This window comes from Salvelinus namaycush, chromosome 28, assembly GCF_016432855.1.
Source record: "Salvelinus namaycush isolate Seneca chromosome 28, SaNama_1.0, whole genome shotgun sequence".
Classification (NCBI taxonomy): Eukaryota; Metazoa; Chordata; class Actinopteri; order Salmoniformes; family Salmonidae; genus Salvelinus; species Salvelinus namaycush.
The window spans coordinates 783,783-803,495 of record NC_052334.1 but is presented as its reverse complement, the minus strand read 5'-3'; the positions used below and the strand labels follow the sequence as shown (position 1 = coordinate 803,495).

The following is a 19,713-nucleotide window of genomic DNA, read 5'->3' as shown; positions in this document are numbered from 1 at the left end:
CTTAATAATATCTCAGTCATGTTTTGCATAAGGGACCGTGATAATATGACCCCTTCAGTCAGGAAACACCTGTTGACAAAGACACACACCCTAAAATATAAAGATATCAGATGGATTACAAGCATTACACACAAACCACCCCTATTACAAGTATAAACCCACAAAGGGAAAACAGTTAAAGGTCTTTATTTCAGGATTGGAGAGATGTATAAGGCAATGTGTGCAGACAGACCTTTACTGTGGCCCTGTCCATTCTCTGAGTAGCCTTGCACTCAGCTGTGAAACATTGTTGAAATAATGATTAATAAAATAACTCAAATATAATCATACAAATTTGTACACTTTCACAATTCGGTTCATTGCAGTTTACAAAAAAATTGTTTAGTCATACAAAACCTGACTGTGAAATGGGCTACAATTCAATCAAAACATACATTTCAAACATTGGATCCACTGAATTAAAAACAACATGTTACAGTTCAAAAACAAGATCAATCTTTAATGGCACGCCCTTTAATGCCCAAGGTAAAGGTCAGTGCAGCAATCACATGTAGTACGACGGCTCATGTAGCTCCGCCTCTAAAGGCACCTGAGATAAGCCCCACCCCTCTGAGGCCTGAGAACAGAGGAAGGGGTCACCAGTGTAATAAACACCCCCTCCCCCCAGCTACACCTCTCCTTGGCTATGCTTCCCTGTCTCTTGAACCCAGAGTTGGTCTGTGGTATGTGGTGGTGTGTGTTTCTCCGTTTTCTCCTGTGTGTTCCAGCCCTCGCTGTCTGCTGCTGTAGTGTCCTGGTGTGTGTGTTTGTCCCAGCTGTCTGCTGCAGTGTCCTGGTGTGTGTGTTTGTCCCAGCTGTCTGCTGCAGTGTCCTGGTTTGTGTGTTTGTCCCAGCTGTCTGCTGCAGTGTCCTGGGGTGTGTGTTTGTCCCAGCTGTCTGCTGCAGTGTCCTGGTGTGTGTGTTTGTCCCAGCTGTCTGCTGCAGTGTCCTGGTTTGTGTGTTTGTCCCAGCTGTCTGCTGCAGTGTCCTGGTTTGTGTGTTTGTCCCAGCTGTCTGCTGCAGTGTCCTGGTTTGTGTGTTTGTCCCAGCTGTCTGCTGCAGTGTCCTGGTGTGTGTGTTTGTCCCAGCTGTCGGTGTTGTGTCCGTGTTTCCTCTGATGGCGTTTGTAGTTGTCCCAGTGTCCCGTAGTGTAGTCACACTCAGCACAGCCATACGGCTTCTCCCCCGTGTGTCTCAGCATGTGTCTCTTCAGGTTCATACTCTGGTTACAGCTGTAGCCACACACAGAGCAGTGGAACGGCTTGGCTCCAGAGTGAATCCTCTCATGGCGCCTCAGGTTGGCCAGGTTCCCGCAGGCGTAGGAGCACTTGGGACAGCGGTAAGGCTTCTCCCCCGTGTGGACCCGGAGGTGGCGTTTCAGGTTGTCTAGGTGGGCCGAGGCGTAGGGGCACTGGGGACAGCGGTGGGGCTTCTCCCCGCTGTGGGTGTGGGCGTGTCGGGCCAGGTGGTTGGGGTAGAGGGAGAGGAAGGGGCAGAGAGGACAGCGGTACAGCTTGCTGGCCCCTGACTGGAGTGTGTCAGTGGGGCTGGGGGACCCTGGTTTCTTGGAGATGAGAGACTCAGAACATTTATTACACACCTGCCCTCTGCCCTCCGCCTCTGTCTCTCCTTCCAGGGTGAGGCCACAGGAACGACAGCAGAGGGGGAAGAGGAGGTCGGGGAGAGGAGCGGAGGGGGGGAGACGGGGGGAGGAGGAGGGAGAGGCTACCCCCTCTAGGTTCTGGAGGAAATCAGAGCCCTCCCTCACACACACGGTCAGGTCTGACACCAAGGCATCTGAAGGAGAGAACAGTACACACACATTAACACACAACTAGTGTGACGGACCGTTCAGTAGAGGGACCTTTGTCACCTACTAAGGAAATGGCCTCTATAAACAGCATTTTAGGCAGTTAAATGTAACAAAACATTATTCATAATGAACACTACAATTTGTTTACAAGCATGACACTGTAGCAGCTTGTTGGCCAGCATCAGGGTGGAAACTTGAGGCCCAACATAACAATTCTGTCACAACAGACAATGCCAGGAACATTGTGAATGTTGCATATTGTGGATGGCGTTTCAACACCGAACCGTGACCCCAAAACTGCAACACATACGGAGCGTGGTTTTGGTGAACCGGAGACACCCGTCACAACAGCGTGAAATGTACGTGCGTAGCCGGAGTCAGTACACTCCGTGGCGTACGCCAACGTCGTCATGACAATCCATAATAAACAGTTGTATTTGTTTGCTATGTAGCCCCTGGGAGTTACTGTTGTGAGTTCCTTTTGACTCACCTTAGATGTGCTCACCTCACCGTACCTGTGCTAAACTGTTGTTGCGTTGCTAGCTCACTTCATCTACAAAGAGTAGCGTTATTCTCTCTTGAGATCGGAGTCGTCTAGTTTTCCAGTCGTAGCCTGCCTAGGCTATATGCCTATGATGAAAATCAACACAGCTAAGCTGTAAATGTTTTCAAATATCTAGCCTATTTGATTGATAAACCTTAGCTTTACAGGTCAACTACATTTAGTCTACTTAGTATAGGGAAGATCATAACAATTGCTTTTCTAAATCGAACCACGCAATGTATCCGCTTATTTTAAAGCAGGTGTCAAACTCATTCCACGGAGGGCCGAGTGTCTGCGGGGTGTCGCTCCTCCCTTGTACTTGATTGATACACGGAGGTAACTAATTAGTGACCCTTCACCTGGTTGTCTTGGTCTTAATTGAAAGGGATAAAAAAAAACATCTGCAAACACTCGGCCCTCCGTGGAATGAGTTTGATACCCCGGTTAAAAAAGCAGTGCTCCGCGTAGACGTGTAAAATATAGACTTTCTTTCGAATTTAAAGCGTTATGACTCCGTAGATGCTTACGGGCCTGTTGTCTCATCTGCATTCTATTTCCAGCGTGACCATGTTCGTTCAAGTGCTTAATATATATATATATATATATATATTTCATTTGAATTAGGCGTTGCAGCCCGACACACAACCCAAAGATCTTAAGTTCAGTAACCAGCCAACCAAACAGAGCTTGTTCCTCTTTTCTAACAGTTTCAGAAAGTTAACCAACACTTCTCCTTTCACTCTGAGCTTTGTGTGCTACAGGACATACTGTTCTCACTAAAACTATCCTCTAACATATCACTCCCAGTTTGAGTGAGGATCATTAGTGCTGGTTGGGTAAATATGTTGAACAGGTGTGTGTAACGCATATCTTTATATATATATATAGTACAAATCAAAAGTTTGGACACCTACTCATTCATGGGTTTTTCTTTATTTTTACGATTTTCTACATTGTAGAATAATAGTGAAGTTGTCACAACTATGAAATAACACATATGGAATCATGTAGTAACCAAAAAAGTGTTAAACATATCAAGTGTTAAACAAATCAAATATATTTTATAATTGAAATTCTTCAAATAGCCACCCTTTGCACACTCTTGGCATTCTCTCAACCAGCTTTATGGGGTAGTCACCTGGAATACATTTCAATTAACAAGAGTGCCTTGTTAAAAGTTAATTTGTGGAATTTCTTTCCTTCTTAATGTGTTTGAGCCAATAATTTGTGTTGTGACAAGGTAGGGGTGGTATACAGAAGATAGCCCCATTTGGTAAAAGACCAAGTCCATATTATGGCAAGACCAGCTCAAATAGGCAAAGAGAAACAATAGTCCATTATTACTTAAAGAGGGTCAGTCAATCCGGAAAATGTCAATAACTTTGAAAGTTTCTTCAAGTGCAGTCGCAAAAACCATCAAACGCTATGATGAAAGTGGCTCTCATGAGGACCGCCACAGGAAAGGAAGACCCAGAGTTACCTCTGCTGCAGAGGACACGTTCATTAGTTACCAGCCTCAGAAATTGTAGCCCAAATAAATGCTTCACAGAGTTCAAGTAACAGACACATTTCAACATCAACTTTTCGAAGGAGACTGTGTAAATCAGGCCTTCATGGTGGAATTGCTGCAAATAAACCACTACTTAAGGACACAGATAAGAATAAGAGACTTGCTTGGGCCAAGAAACATGAGCAATGGACATTAGACCGGTGGAAATTTGTACTTTGGTCTGGAGTCCAAATTTGAGATTTTTGGTTCCAACCGCCGTGTCTTTGTGAGAAGCGGTGTGGGTGAACAGATGATCTCCGCATGTGTAGTTCCCACCGTGAAGCATGGAGGAGGTGGTGTGATGTTGCTTTGCTGGTGACACTTGGTAATTTATTTGGAATTTAAGGCACATTTAACCAGCATGGCTCCCACAGCATTCTGCAGTGATACACCCATCCCATCTGGTTTGCGCTTAGTGGGACTATCATTTATTTTTCCACAGGACAATGACCCAACACACCCCCAGGCTGTGTAAGGACTATTTGACCAAGAAGGAGTGGTTCATCAGATGGCCTGACCTCCACAATCACCCAACTTCAACCCAATTGAGATAGTTTGGGATGAGTTGGACCTCAGAGTGAAGGAAAAGCAGCCAACAAGTGCTCAGGATATGTGGGAACTCCTTCAAGACTGTTGGAAAAGCATTCCAGGTAAAGCTGATTGAGAGAATGCCAAGAGTGTGCAAAGTTGTCATCAAGGCAAAGGGTGGCTGGCTTTGAAGAATCTAAAATATATTTGGATTTGTTTAACACTTCTTTGGTTACTACATGATTCCATATGTGTTATTTCATAGTTTTGATGTCTTCACTATTATTCTACAATGTAGAAAATAGTGAAAATAAAGAAAAACCCTTGAATGAGAAGGTGTGTCCAAATGTTTGACTTGTTGTAAAGGTGGTATATACATATATAGATAGCTCTAGAGATATATATATATATATATATACACACATACAAACTGAACAAAAATATAAACACAACATGTAAAGTGTTGGTCCCATGTTTCATGATCTGAAATAAAAGATCATAGACATTTTCCAAACGCACAGAAAAGCTTATTTCTTAGAAATGTAGTTTCCACCTGCGGGATGGTCTGAGACCAGCCACCCGGACAGCTGATGAAACGGAGGACTATTTCTGTCTGTAATAAAGCCACTTGGTTGGGAGAAAATAATTCTGATTGGCTGAGCCTGGCTCCCCCGTTGCCCTCCCAGGTCCACCCATGGCTGCTCCCCTGCCCAGTCAGGTGAAATCCATAGACTAGGGCCTAATTCATTTATTTCAATTGACTGATTTCCTTATATGAACTGTAACTCAGTGTAATATATATAAAATATATACAGTGGGGAAAAGAAGTATTTGATACACTACCGATTTTGCAGGTTTTCCTACTTACAAAGCATGTAGAGGTCTGTCATTTTTATCATAGGTACACTTCAACTGTGAGACGGAATCTAAAACAAAAATCCTGAAAATCACATTGTATGATTTTTAAGTAATTAATTTGCATTTTATTGCATGACATAAGTATTTGATACATCAGAAAAGCAGAACTTAATATTTGGTACAGAAACCTTTGTTTGCAATTACAGAGATCATACGTTTCCTGTAGTTCTTGACCAAATTGGCATACACTGCAGCAGGGATTTTGGCCCACTCCTCCATACAGACCTTCTCCAGATCCTTCAGGTTTCAGGGCTGTTGCTGGGCAATACGGACTTTCAGCTCCCTCCAAAGATTTTCTATTGGGTTCAGGTCTGGAGACTGGCTAGGCCACTCCAGGACATTGAGATGCTTCTTACGGAGCCACTCCTTAGTTGCCCTGGCTGTGTGTTTCGGGTCGTTGTCATGCTGGAAGACCCAGCCACGACCCATCTTCAATGCTCTTACTGAGGGAAGGAGGTTGTTGGCCAAGATCTCGCGATACATGGCCCCATCCATCCTCCCCTCAATACGGTGCAGTCGTCCTGTCCCCTTTGCAGAAAAGCATCCCCAAAGAATGATGTTTCCACCTCCATGCTTCACGGTTGGGATGATGTTCTTGGGGTTGTACTCATCCTTCTTCTTCCTCCAAACACGGCGAGTGGAGTTTAGACCAAAAAGCTCTATTTTTGTCTCATCAGACCACATGACCTTCTCCCATTCCTCCTCTGGATCATCCAGATGGTCATTGGCAAACTTCAGACGGGCCTGGACATGCGCTGGCTTGAGCAGGGGGACCTTGCGTGCGCTGCAGGATTTTAATCCATGGCGGCGTAGTGTGTTACTAATGGTTTTCTTTGAGACTGTGGTCCCAGCTCTTTTCAGGTCATTGACCAGGTCCTGCCGTGTAGTTCTGGGCTGATCCCTCACCTTCCTCATGATCATTGATGACCCACGAGGTGAGATCTTGCATGGAGCCCCAGACCGAGGGTGATTGACCATCATCTTGAACTTCTTCCATTTTCTAATAATTGCGCCAACAGTTGTTGCCTTCTCACCAAGCTGCTTGCCTATTGTCCTGTAGCCCATCCCAGCCTTGTGCAGGTCTACAATTTTATCCCTGATGTCCTTACACAGCTCTCTGGTCTTGGCCATTGTGGAGAGGTTGGAGTCTGTTTGATTGAGTGTGTGGACAGGTGTCTTTTATACAGGTAACGAGTTCAAACAGGTGCAGTTAATACAGGTAATGAGTGGAGAACAGGAGGGCTTCTTAAAGAAAAACTAACAGGTCTGTGAGAGCCGGAATTCTTACTGGTTGGTAGGTGATCAAATACTTATGTCATGCAATAAAATGCAAATTAATTACTTAGAAATCATACAATGTGATTTTCTGGATTTTTGTTTTAGATTCCGTCTCTCACAGTTGAAGTGTACCTATAATAAAAATTACAGACCTCTACATGCTTTGTAAGTAGGAAAACCTGCAAAATCGGCAGTGTATCAAATACTTGTTCTCCCCACTGTATATATACACATATACACATACATATACTTGTGGACACCTCTTCAAATGAGTCTATTCAGCTCTTTCATCCACACTCGATACTGACAGGTGTGCAATCTCCATTGGCAGTAGAATGGCCTTACTGAAGAGCTCAGTAACTTTAAAATGTGGCAATGTCATAGGATGCCACCTTTCTTTCCAACAAGTCAGTTCCTCAAATTTCTGCCCTGGTCAACTGTAAGTGCTGTTAAATTAACGCTACAGCATACAATGACATTCTAGACATTTCTATGCTTCCAACTCTGTGGCAAAAGTTTGGGGAAGGCCCTTTCCTGTTTCACCATGACAATGCCCCCGTGCACAAAGCAAGCTCCATACAGAAATGGTTTGTCGAGATCAGTGTGGAAGAACTTAACTGGTCTGCACAGAGCCCTGACCTCAACCGCATCGAACACCTTTGGGATGAATTGTAACGCCGACTGTGAGCCAGGCCTAATCACCCAACATCAGTGCCTGACCTCACTAATGCCCTGGTGGCTGAATGGAAGCAAGTCCCCGCAGCAACATTCCAACATCTAGTGGAAAGCCTTCCCAGAAGAGTGGAGGCTGTTATAGCAGCAATGGGGAGACCAACTCCAAATTAACGCCTAGGATTTTGGAATGAGATGTTTGACGAGCAGGTGTCCACATACTTTTGGTCAAAGAGACTTACAGTCATGCGTGTATACATCTCACATATGGGTGGACCCGGGAATCGAACCCACAACCCTGGTGTTGCAAGCACCATGCTCTACCAACTGAGTCATACGGGACCCGTGTGTGTGTGTACATGCCTGATTGTGTGCTCTCAACCTCAGCGTTTCCTCGGTGTGTGTGTTTTCGTCTGCTGCGTCTCATCAGTGTGTGTGCACGTTGCGCCCGGGGTTCCTGGCTGTGTGAGCGCTGGTGCCTCCGCAGGTTCCCCAGGGAACTACAGGCATAGCTGCAGGCGTTGCAGAGGTAGGGCTTCTCCCCGGTGTGTGTGCGTGTGTGTCTCTGCAGGTTGACCCTCTGCGTAGAGGCGTAGGGGCAGTGGGGACAGCGGTAAGGCTTCTCTCCGTCATGCGTTCTCATGTGGCGTTTTAGATGGTTGGAGTAGCGAGAGGAGAAACTACACAGAGAGCACGTGTACACCTTCATACAGTCTTCTTCATCACCCGCCTTACTTCTCTTCCTCTTCCTGTCTTGCACCGCATGGGATTGGACGGCTGGGGTTGACTCCTCCCCTTGTGAGGTGTCCTCCAAGGCTGTGTGCGATTCCGACTGGACGTCCTCCTCACAGGTCGTGCAGTAGAGTCCCACCCCCAAGTGTAGTCCCGCTCCTAGGTCAAGGTCGGCCCCAATCAGTTGACCACACCCCTTACAGGAGAGGAATGCTGGGAAGGTGGAGTCATCCGGAGCCGGAAGGCTGGAGCTTTCTTCACTCAGAGAAAACACCGTCAGAGCTGGTGGAGGGAGAGGGGATACCACAGCATTTAGTCAAGGCCTCGGAAATCCATGTGTGTGTGTGTGTGTGTGTGTGTGTGCGTCTGACCTGTGTCTCTGTCCAGCCCCATGATCTCCGTGTCTCCAAACTCACAGAGCTCTCCACTAAGCAGGAAGTCACTGTCCAGAACTAGGCATCCTGGATCACACTCCACACCGTCTACTGCAACACATACACATCGTCATCATTACACTACACACACACACACAGCATCGTTACACTACACACACACACAGCATCATTACACTACACAGCATCATTACACTACACAGCATCATTACACTACACACACACACAGCATCATTACACTACACAGCATCATTACACTACACAGCATCATTACACTACACACACACATAGCATCATTACACTACACACACACATAGCATCATTACACTACACACACACATAGCACCATTACACACACACACAGCACCATTACACTACACACACACACAGCATCATTACACTACACACACACACAGCATCATTACACTACACACACACACAGCATCATTACACTACACACACACACAGCATCATTACACTACACAGCATCATTACACTACACACACACAGCATCATTACACTACACACACACAGCATCATTACACTACACACACACAGCATCATTACACTACACACACACACACAGCATCATTACACTACACACACACACACAGCATCATTACACTACACACACACACAGCACCATTACACTACACACACACACAGCACCATTACACTACACACACACACAGCACCATTACACTACACACACACACAGCACCATTACACTACACACACACACAGCACCATTACACTACACACACACACAGCACCATTACACTACACACACACACACAGCATCATTACACTACACACACACACACAGCATCATTACACTACACACACACACACAGCATCATTACACTACACACACACACACAGCATCATTACACTACACACACACAGCATCATTACACTACACACACACAGCATCATTACACTACACACAGCATCATTACACTACACACACACACACACACACAGCATCATTACACTACACACACACACACACAGCATCATTACACTACACACATCGTCATCATGACACTACACACACACAGCATCATTACACTGTCTACTATAATACACATCATCGTTACACTTAGTGGTTTTCCAGGGTCTTGTCTGTCAGTGCAGAGTTACACAGCTGCCTGCTGCTCATGATAGCTCTCCTACATATCATAAGTGGAGTTCCATCTTGTTGTGACATGGTGTATGAGCTTGTGGGTCGGTGGCTGTAACACTTCCTGCTTGGTCTTAAGCACATGAGCGGCTGTTGTGCTTCGGTGGAAACAGGAAACTACCGTCCTGATCCTCCCAAGGAGGCGGTCCATCTGGTTCACTGAGATTCTCCTTTGGGATGCTAAATGGATCACATGTGCAAAGCAAGCTATCTGTGGTCCCAGTCCAGCTTCTATCACTGCATTTACTTGGTTCTTGGTATTATCTGTGGTGGTTGGGATATTTCTATTGGGCCTCTCTAGCTTCCACTCTGCTACTGCCTGCTCCTAGCAGTACCCGCGCCAGATTTGTGCCTGTGTGACTCTCATAGAGTGGGAGTGTCTGTAGCACCGGAGTTCACATCTCCCACTCCTCTATGGTGTAGTGAGCAGTCACAGTCACGTAGCTTTCTGTTAGCCTGGAGGTTCACTCCTCTGTGGTGTAGTGAGCAGTCACAGTCACGTAGCTTTCTGTTAGTCTGGAGGTCCACCCGTCTGTGGTGTGGTGAGCAGTCACAGTCACCTAGCTTTCTGTTAGCCTGGAGGTCCACCCGTCTGTGGTGTGGTGAGCAGTCACAGTCACCTAGCTTTCTGTTAGCCTGGAGGTCCACCCGTCTGTGGTGTAGTGAGCAGTCACAGTCACCTAGCTTTCTGTTAGCCTGGAGGTCCACCCGTCTGTGGTGTGGTGAGCAGTCACAGTCACCTAGCTTTCTGTTAGCCTGGAGGTCCACCCGTCTGTGGTGTGGTGAGCAGTCACAGTCACCTAGCTTTCTGTTAGCCTGGAGGTCCACCCGTCTGTGGTGTAGTGAGCAGTCACAGTCACCTAGCTTTCTGTTAGCCTGGAGGTCCACCCGTCTGTGGTGTACTGAGCAGTCACAGTCACCTAGCTTTCTGTTAGCCTGGAGGTCCACCCGTCTGTGGTGTGGTGAGCAGTCACAGTCACCTAGCTTTCTGTTAGCCTGGAGGTTCAGCCGACTGTGGTGTAGTGAGCAACAAAAGTATGGCCTCATGTCTGCAGTGATAAACATCCCAATAGATTTGGTGATGGCTTCAGCCCGGTCTGATTCTGCAGCAAAGGACTTAAATGCCGCGGTGAGAAGTTGTTGTCTCTTGGCTGAGTTGGCTCCTGTCACTGACACACCAGGGTGATGACGCTTTAAATGCGTGGCCATGCTCCATGTATTTCCATGATCATACGGCTTTCTTACGGCACAATGCCTTCACACCGTAATGGTGTTGTCCCCCACCCTTCTTCCGTCATCATATTTGACAGGGAAGCCAAAATGCTCCAATACATGAGACTTAAATGAAGCAGGAGGCTTTTCCAGTTCTTCAGCTCCTCCCCCAGCCGTGGCTGTCACTGCTCCTTTTTCTTCTTTGCTTTTTGCAACGCGAGCATCCAGGATTGATTCGTTGGGATTCAACATGTCCCGTTCACGTGAACAGTACAAACAACTGCTTTAAAAAATAATTATCAAATCAACCTCCAGGCTTCAGAGAAAAACACAGCACACATTTGTCTTGTCTTTATACTGCAATTCTGCAATTATTACTTTCAAAAGTAACAGCGGCAGTAAAACTGTGTTTTACACTATGATGGTTAAACTTTGCAATTGATCTGCGGTTCACAAGCGTGCCGAAACCGTGGGGGGTGATCCGTACGGGTCACGGGTCAACTACGGTCCATAACACCACTAGTTACACTACGCTGTCCACTGCAATACACACACACAGGAGAGAGCAGATGGAGGGGGGAGGAGAGATGGAGAGAGAGGGAGATAGAGGAGGGAGGAAAGGGGGCAGGGGAGGGATTGAGAGTGGAGGGAGAGAGAGAGGGGGGAGAGCGGGACAGAGAGGGGGGAGAGCGGGAAAGAGTGAAAGAGAGAGGGAGAGGAGGTCAGGTAGGGGAGAGCCTGTAGAGGAAGTGGAGACAAGAAGAAGAGAGGAAGTCCAGGATGAGATGAAACACACACAGAAAGACAGGATGAGATATAACACACATCCGTGAGGAAAGAGGATGACGAAACGGTGTGACCCAACATATAAATCATGCACACACGCATGACACACACACAGGAGAAGAAAAAATATATCTGTTCAGTCGTGTAAACTGATGGCGGTTTAGTAACTGTGTACACCTCAACTCGCTCACTAAATGACCTAATCCTGTATCAACGTTAGATATAAATATAATGTTACTATCCAAACCAGTACGAAAGACGGATTTGATTGATTAAGGTTACAGTTAATCTAGTTACCATCCATGAGCCAGGGATCACTCCTGTAGTAGGTAACGGTACACATAGCAACATATCTCTGACATTGAAAGATGTAACCAAGACTCAAAGGACATCCAGCTAGTTAGCTTTGTGACAACTCCTTCACTACCCAGTCGATAGCATGACTAGTAGCTAGCTAGGTTATCACACTTTACTTACATTTCACGGGCTGTGGGTTCGACTGTTTTCTCCTCGGCATTCTCCCTCTTCTTTATCCGCCTCGCTGTCCTGTCCGTCAGCCAGTCGCTGTCCTGTCCGTCAGCCAGTCGCTGTCCTGTCCGTCAGCCAGTCGCTGTCCTGTCCGTCAGCCAGTCGCAGTTCCCGCTGTGGTCTGGTGTCGCAGTCAGCGCGTCAATCCCTCCACTCTGTCATCTTCCTCTTCCTCCAACGGACAAACGCAGAAGTATCCGTGCCATCGATCAAACACACTAGTTAGCTAGCTAAATATATGTGCGGGGACTGGCTGTCTCAGTTTGCCATTCTCAAACTCGTTAGTCAAACCGAGAACATCATTAGCTAGGTAACTCGCAAAACACATCGAGCTATAGAGAGAGAAATTGGGCAGATGGAAGCTAATCAGCTAACGTTACATATAGCTCAACTATCTGGCGTTCAGTATTTAGGAGAAAACAAATTGTAAATTACGTCAATACGTTTGATGAAATGCAAAGGCTACATTGATATCAACTTAAGTTGTCGTTTAGAGAAACAACAACTACCTCTTACTAACTTCGTAGAAGGTCCATTGTGTACTTACAGCAATTTCCTAGAGCGTGACGTCAGAGTCATTCTAAACTACTTCCGGTTATTGGGGCTTGTAGTTTTTTAAATGTAGTCAGCTAACTTTGTACTGTTGCAATTATCACATCCAAACACTACAGAGCCAACAAACGTTGACTTTTTTTGGAAGAAAAAATATAAATGTATTTTTTACATTAGCCTCTTTGTCTAATTTAAGCTAATTGTGCACGCAAATAAGTCCTAATACCGCACACATCCTATCCTCTGCCGGTTACAGAGATCATTCAGTGGCATCATTTGTAAAAACAAATCTGTAATTACCTGATACTGGGTTTGACCACAAGGGGGCATCACTGGTCGTTTTTTTGTTGTTGTTGCTCCTGATAGATTAGAGCAACTAGAACTGGAAGTTTAGAAAAGGTCTTTTTCGTAATATAATATTATAGGTTACTGAGAGAGGAGCAGCATGGAAACAGCCTTTTAAGAATCACAGGAGATTAAGTTGTTTTCCCTGCTCCTCCTAATCCAATTATGTGTTTATACAAAGCAAATCAAATTCTATTTGTCACATATGCCACATATGCCGAATAGAACAGGTGTAGACCTTACCGGGAAATGCTTACTTTACAAGCCCTTAACCAACAATGCAGTTCAAGAAATAGAGTTAAGAAAATATTTACTAAATAAACTAAAGTAAAAAATAAAATTAAAAGTAACCCAATAAAATTACATAACAATAACGAGGCTATATACATGGAGGTACCGGTACCGAGTCGATGTGTGGGGGTACAGGTTAGTCGAGGTAAATTGTACATGTCAGTAGGCATAAAGTGACTACGCAAAGATAATAAACAGCGAGTAGTAGCAGTGTAAAAAACAATGGATATAGTCCGGTGACATTTGATTAGATGTTCAGTGGTCTTATGGCTTAGAGGTAGAAGCTGTTAATAAGAAGCTATTTGATCTAGACATGGAGCTCCGGTACCACTTCCCGTGTGGTAGCAGAGAGAACAGTCTATGTGTCACGCCCTGACCTTAGTAATCTTTGTTTTCTTCATTATTTGTGGTTAGGTCAGGGTGTGACAAGGGTGATATATGTTTTTTTGTCCTGTCTAGGGTTTTTGTATGTTTATGGGGTTTAACTAGTCTAGGTGTTTTGTATGTCTATGGTTGCCTAGATTGGTTCTCAATTAGAGGCAGCTGTTTATCGTTGTCTCTGATTGGGAACCATATTTAGGCAGCCATATTTCCTTGAGTATTTCGTGGGTGATTGTCTATGTTTAGTTGCTTGTGTCAGCACTATGCTTATATAGCTTCTTGTTTGTTGTTTTTTGTATAGTTCGTTCAGTGTTCTCTATTTAATAAATATCATGATGAACACATACCACGCTGCACTTTGGTCCTCCTCACCTCTTTCTACAGACGACGGTCGTGACACTATGACTTGGGTGACAGGTGTCTTTGACATTATTTTGGGGCCTTTCTCTGACACCGCCTAGTATATGCTGGAGTGTTTACGGACATATTCAATCTCTCCCAATCCCATTCTACTGTCCCCACATACTTCAAGATATCCACTATTGTTCATGTACCCCAAAAAACAAAGGTAAATTAACTAAATGACTATCGCCCCGTACCACTCACTTCTGTCATTATGAAGTGCTTTGAGAGACTAGTCAAGGATCATATCACCTCCACCTTACCTGCCACCCTAGACCCACTTCAATTTGCTTACCGCCCCAATAGATCAACCGACGATGCAATCGTCATCGCACTGCACACTGCCCTATCCCACCTGAACAAGAGGAATACCTATGTAAGAATGCTGTTCATTGACTAAAGCTCAGCATTCAACACCATAGTACCCTCTAAGCTCATCATTAAGCTTGGGATGTTGGGTCTGAAACCCGTCCTGTACAATTGGGTCCTGGACTTCCTGACGGGCTGGGCTGGACTTCCTGACGGGCCGCACCAAGGTGACACCTCCATTTCGCTCATCCTCAACACAGGGGCCCCACAAGGGTGAGTGCTCAGCCCCCTCCTGTATTTCCTGTTCACCCATGACTGCGTGGCTCCATCTCAGTCATCAAGTTTGCAGACTACACAACAGTAGTAGGCTTGATTACCAACAACGACGAGACAACCTACAGTGAGGAAGTGAGGGTGAGTGCGGTGCTAGTAAAATAACCTTTTACTCAACGTCAACTTAACAAAACAGCTGATTGTGGACTTCAGGAAACAGCAGAGGGAGTAACCCCTGTCCACATCGACGGGGCAGCAGTGGAGAAGGTGGAAAGCCTCAGCTTCCTTGGCGTACACATCACTGACAAACTGAAATGGTCCACTCACACAGACAGTGTGATGAAGAAGGCGCAACAGTGCCTCTTCAACCTCTGTAGAGGTTGAACCGCCCTTGCCCTTGCTGTCTCTGCCTGGCCGGTTATCCTCTTTCAACTGGGATTCTCTGCCTCAAACCCTATTACGGGGGCTGAGTCACTGGCTTACTGATGCTCTTCCAAATATAAAATATATTTTGATTTGTTTAACACTTTTTGGGTTTCTACATGATTCCATATGTGTTATTCCATAGTGTTGACATCTTCACTATTATTCTACAATGTAGAAAATAGTAAAAATTAAGAAAACCCCATGAATGATTAGGTGTGTCCAAACGTTTGACTGGTACTGTACATTAGATATAAAACAAATGTTGTTTATATTTACAATCCCCTTATCCTAACAGATGACTCATTTACCTAGCTCTCATCAATAGCTCTCATCAATAGCTCGTATCAATAGTTCTTGTCAATAGCTCTTATCAATAGCTCTTATCAATAGCTCTCATCAATAGCTCTCACCAATATTTCTTACAATAGCTCTTATCAATAGCTCTTATCAATAGCTCTCATCAATAGCTCTCATCAATAGCTCTTATCAATAGTTCTTATCAATAGTTCTTATCAATTGCTCATATCAATAGTTCTAATCAATAGCTCTTATCAATAGCTCATATCAATAGCTCATATCAATAGTTCTAATCAATAGCTCTTATCAATAGCTCATATCAATAGCTCATATCAATAGTTCTAATCAATAGCTCTTATCAATAGCTCATATCAATAGCTCATATCAATAGTTCTTATCAATAGTTCTTATCAATAGTTCTAATCAATAGCTCTTATCAATAGCTCATATCAATAGCTCATATCAATAGTTCTTATCAATAGCTCATATCAATAGTTCTAATCAATAGTTCTTATCAATAGCTCATATCAATAGCTCATATCAATAGTTCTTATCAATAGCTCATATCAATAGTTCTAATCAATAGCTCTTATCAATAGCTCATATCAATAGCTCATATCAATAGTTCTAATCAATAGCTCTTATCAATAGCTCATATCAATAGTTCTTATCAATAGTTCTTATCAATAGCTCTTATCAATAGCTCTTATCAATAGCTCTTATCAATAGCTCTTATCAATAGCTCTTATCAATAGCTCATATCAATAGCTCATATCAATAGCTCATATCAATAGTTCTTATCAATAGTTCTTATCAATAGCTCTTATCAATAGCTCTTATCAATAGCTCTTATCAATAGCTCATATCAATAGTTCTTATCAATAGTTCTTATCAATAGCTCATATCAATAGTTCTAATCAATAGCTCTTATCAATAGCTCTTATCAATAGCTCTTATCAATAGCTCATATCAATAGCTCATATCAATAGTTCTTATCAATAGTTCTTATCAATAGCTCATATCAATAGTTCTTATCAATAGCTCATATCAATAGTTCTTATCAATGTTTAAATGACAATGCATGGAGAATGCTGTTATTTCCATCGGGAAAAAAGAAAGTAAATGTTTTCCACTTGGAAACCGGCAGCTTCGCTCGAACCTTATTTATGGTTTCCTCTCATGTGAAGTTGGTGGAATTATGAGGGAATTAGGTCAAGGAATACCGTGTTTCTACAGATACTTAATGTCTTAGATCTCTACCCCCCGAACGAATAGCAGGTGAATAACTATCTACCCCTGAACGAATAGCAGGTGAATAACTATGCTATTCTCATGCTTTAATTTAAGGTCAGAATAGGAATAGAAAGAAAGAGCATAACAAGGGAATAACGTTCTATTTACACAAACGTATCTCGGGTCGGAATCGGGGGCCCCATGTATTTGTATTTATTATGGATCCACATTAGCTGCTGCCAAGGCAGATTAAGGCATTAACGTGACCACCGATATGGTCACATGCCCAGTTATTGAGGCAGTCTTCCCTCACTCTGCTTCCTCTGCGAGCAGACCTTGGACACCTAGAACCTAGAATGCTTCAAAGGAAACCGTTTTGGATTGGTTGTGAATGTTTTATCGTCGGAGGGAAATGGCAAAAAAAATCACTCTGTACGTGATCCAAACGATAGCCATCGTTATTGTTTTCGAGTGGTTTTTGTAGTTAACGTTGTATGGACACTGTTCACTTGAACTATTTTTTTTGTTTTTTTTGTTCTTGGTGTGGACGTCCTTTGATCATCTGGATGACATCATGATATAGTCTACTGCTCAGTTGGGAGGGTAAGCCAGGAACCAGGGCAACACGACACCAGGGCAACACGACACCAGGGCAACACGACACCAGGGCACTACGACACCAGGGTAACACGACACCGGGGCAACACGACACCGGGGCAACACGACACCGGGGCAACACGACACCAGGGCAACACGACACCGGGGCAACACGACACCGGGGTAACACGACACCGGGGTAACACGACACCGGGGTAACACGACACCGGGGCAACACGACACCAGGGCAACACGACACCAGGGCAACACGACACCAGGGCAACACGACACCAGGGTAACACGACACCAGGGCAACACGACACCAGGGCACCACGACACCAGGGTAACACGACACCAGGGTAACACGACACCAGGGCACCACGACACCAGGGTAACACGACACCAGGGTAACACGACACCAGGGCAACACGACACCAGGGCACCACGACACCAGGGCAACACGACAACAGGGCAACACGACACCAGGGCACTACGACACCAGGGTAACACGACACCAGGGTAACACGACACCAGGACACCAGGGCAACACGACACCAGGGCACCACGACACCAGGGCACCACGACACCAGGGCAACATGACACCAGGGCACCACGACACCAGGGTAACACGACACCAGGGCACCACAACACCAGGGCACCGTGTCCTTCCCTTCCCTAGTAGACTAAACAACACAGTGGGCCCGTTAGTGGGCGCGTTAGTGGGCACGTTCGAACTGACCACTTTTGTTAAGATGTTGACAAGCGTTGGACACCGCCTTTCAAAGTGTGTTGCATTATGGGTGTAAAAATTGTCTGACTGCATGATCTTTATAACAACCATGCTATCAAAGGTCATGACCTTTTGACTACAGTCGACTGGAGATTTCTGCAGCTGCTCCTCACCAACTGCATCTTGAAGTCGGAACCAAAGCATTGTGGGAGTTCACCTTCTGTGTTCTTGGATGCAAAAGGCACTACATGCTCGTAGATGGCAGGTAGCCTAGTGGTTAGAGCGTTGGACTAGTATCCGCAAGGTTGCAAGGTCAAATCCCTGAGCCGACAAGGTAAAAATCTGTTGTCCTACCCCTGGCAGTTAACCCGCTGTTCCTAGGCCGTCATTGGAAATACGAATTTGTTCTTAACTGACTTGCCTAGTTCAATAAATAATTAGTTGGTGTCACCAATCATTGGTTATTATCAATGCATGTTTACTGTTTTGGGTGGATGACTATCTAGAGCTTAAATACATCTGTTAGAGACTATTTGACTTGAGCCCATCTACATCTGTTTCTAATTGTATCAGTAGCCTAGCAGTAGTAAGTATCATGTTTACGGGTCAAATGGAATGATCTATGTGCATAGTATTTGGGCAGAGGGAAAGTACAAAGGCTGAGATCAAGAATGATTCCATGAAGGATGTTTTATATCATTACATACCCGGCTCTTAGTATGAATATATAGTTCTTATGTATTCATAGAGATTGAAAGTGGTGTTAGATTTGAGCTCTTTGTGTTTGAGAAGTGTAATTATCTAGTGGACTGCAGTAGACTGTAGGAATGTGTACTCCCCAATAAGTTGCTAAGTTAAATAAAGATTAAATACAGACATTTTAATAAAAAATATCTCAAGGCCTCTCCTGACTGATAAGAATACTTGTGAAAGACACGGAGGAGATCAGAGGTTCTGGACTCAGACTGGGACACGATAACACCAAGAATACGACACGATAACACCAAGAATAGTGAGAAAGGTACAAGAGCATGAAGTAATTGCAAAGAGCCAGGACCCCAGTGTCCAGCCTTGAGCGTGAAGTCACAAGCTCTGCTGGTCGGCTGCTGCATAGCAACCTAGCGGTGCCAAAAACCCTGGTCTGCCCTAGAAAGCCTCTATGTAAATATGATCGGCAGAACGGCCAAACCCCAAAAATGTAGACCTTTGTTTTGGGCTCTTAAATGAGTTTATTATGATCAAGTTCGATCCTCACAGCGTATTATTTAAAAGTGCTGACTACTGTATTTGTCGTCACACAGCAACCGTGATCAGGATCCTAGACAGAGAAAGAGAGAGGAGAGGAGAGGAGAGGGAGAGACAGAGAGAGACAGAGAGACAGAGAGACAGAGAGACAGAGAGACAGAGAGGAGAGAGAGAGAGAGAGAGAAAGAAAGAAAGAAAGAAAGAAAGAAAGAAAGAAAGAAAGAAAGAAAGAAAGAAAGAGTGAGGAGAGAGAGAGAGAGAGAGAGAGGGAGAGAGAGAGGAGAGAGAGAGAGAGAAAGAAAGAAAGAAAGAAAGAAAGAAAGAGAGAGAGAGAGAGGAGAGAGAGGGAGAGAGAGAGGAGAGAGAGAGAGAGAGAGAGAAAGAAAGAAAGAAAGAAAGAAAGAAAGAGAGAGAGAGAGAAAGAGAGAGAGAAAGAGAGAGAGTGAGAGAGAGAGAGA

General features: G+C 44.7%; 1 protein-coding gene across 2 annotated transcripts; it reads right to left on the bottom strand.

The window, feature by feature from the left end:
* Nucleotides 1-170: 170 nt before the first annotated feature.
* On the bottom strand, nt 171-12,732 carry LOC120023530 (zinc finger protein 513-like). Of its 2 annotated transcripts, XM_038967556.1 has the most exons (5): nt 12,284-12,732; nt 12,124-12,214; nt 8,445-8,558; nt 7,705-8,355; nt 171-1,836 (listed from the first exon to the last, which is right to left on the bottom strand). In XM_038967556.1, exons 2-5 carry the CDS (start codon nt 12,161-12,163, stop codon nt 668-670), a joined length of 1,974 nt encoding a protein of 657 aa, XP_038823484.1. In that variant the 5' UTR covers nt 12,164-12,214; nt 12,284-12,732; the 3' UTR covers nt 171-667. The 2 variants fall into 2 exon arrangements, with proteins under 2 accessions (XP_038823484.1, XP_038823486.1); XM_038967558.1 differs by having other exon boundaries at nt 8,445-8,555; nt 12,124-12,732.
* Nucleotides 12,733-19,713: the final 6,981 nt, after the last annotated feature.

Bases quoted from the DNA above. Each gene is read 5' to 3' on its own strand.
- LOC120023530 (XM_038967556.1), bottom strand. From the start codon at position 12,163: ATGCCGAGGAGAAAACAGTCGAACCCACAGCCCGTGAAAT. The intron at 8,559-12,123 runs GTAAGTAAAGTG...TATGTGTTGCAG, and splicing joins GAACCCACAGCCCGTGAAAT to TAGACGGTGTGGAGTGTGAT. The intron at 8,356-8,444 runs GTCAGACGCACA...TCCCTCCACCAG, and splicing joins GGGGCTGGACAGAGACACAG to CTCTGACGGTGTTTTCTCTG.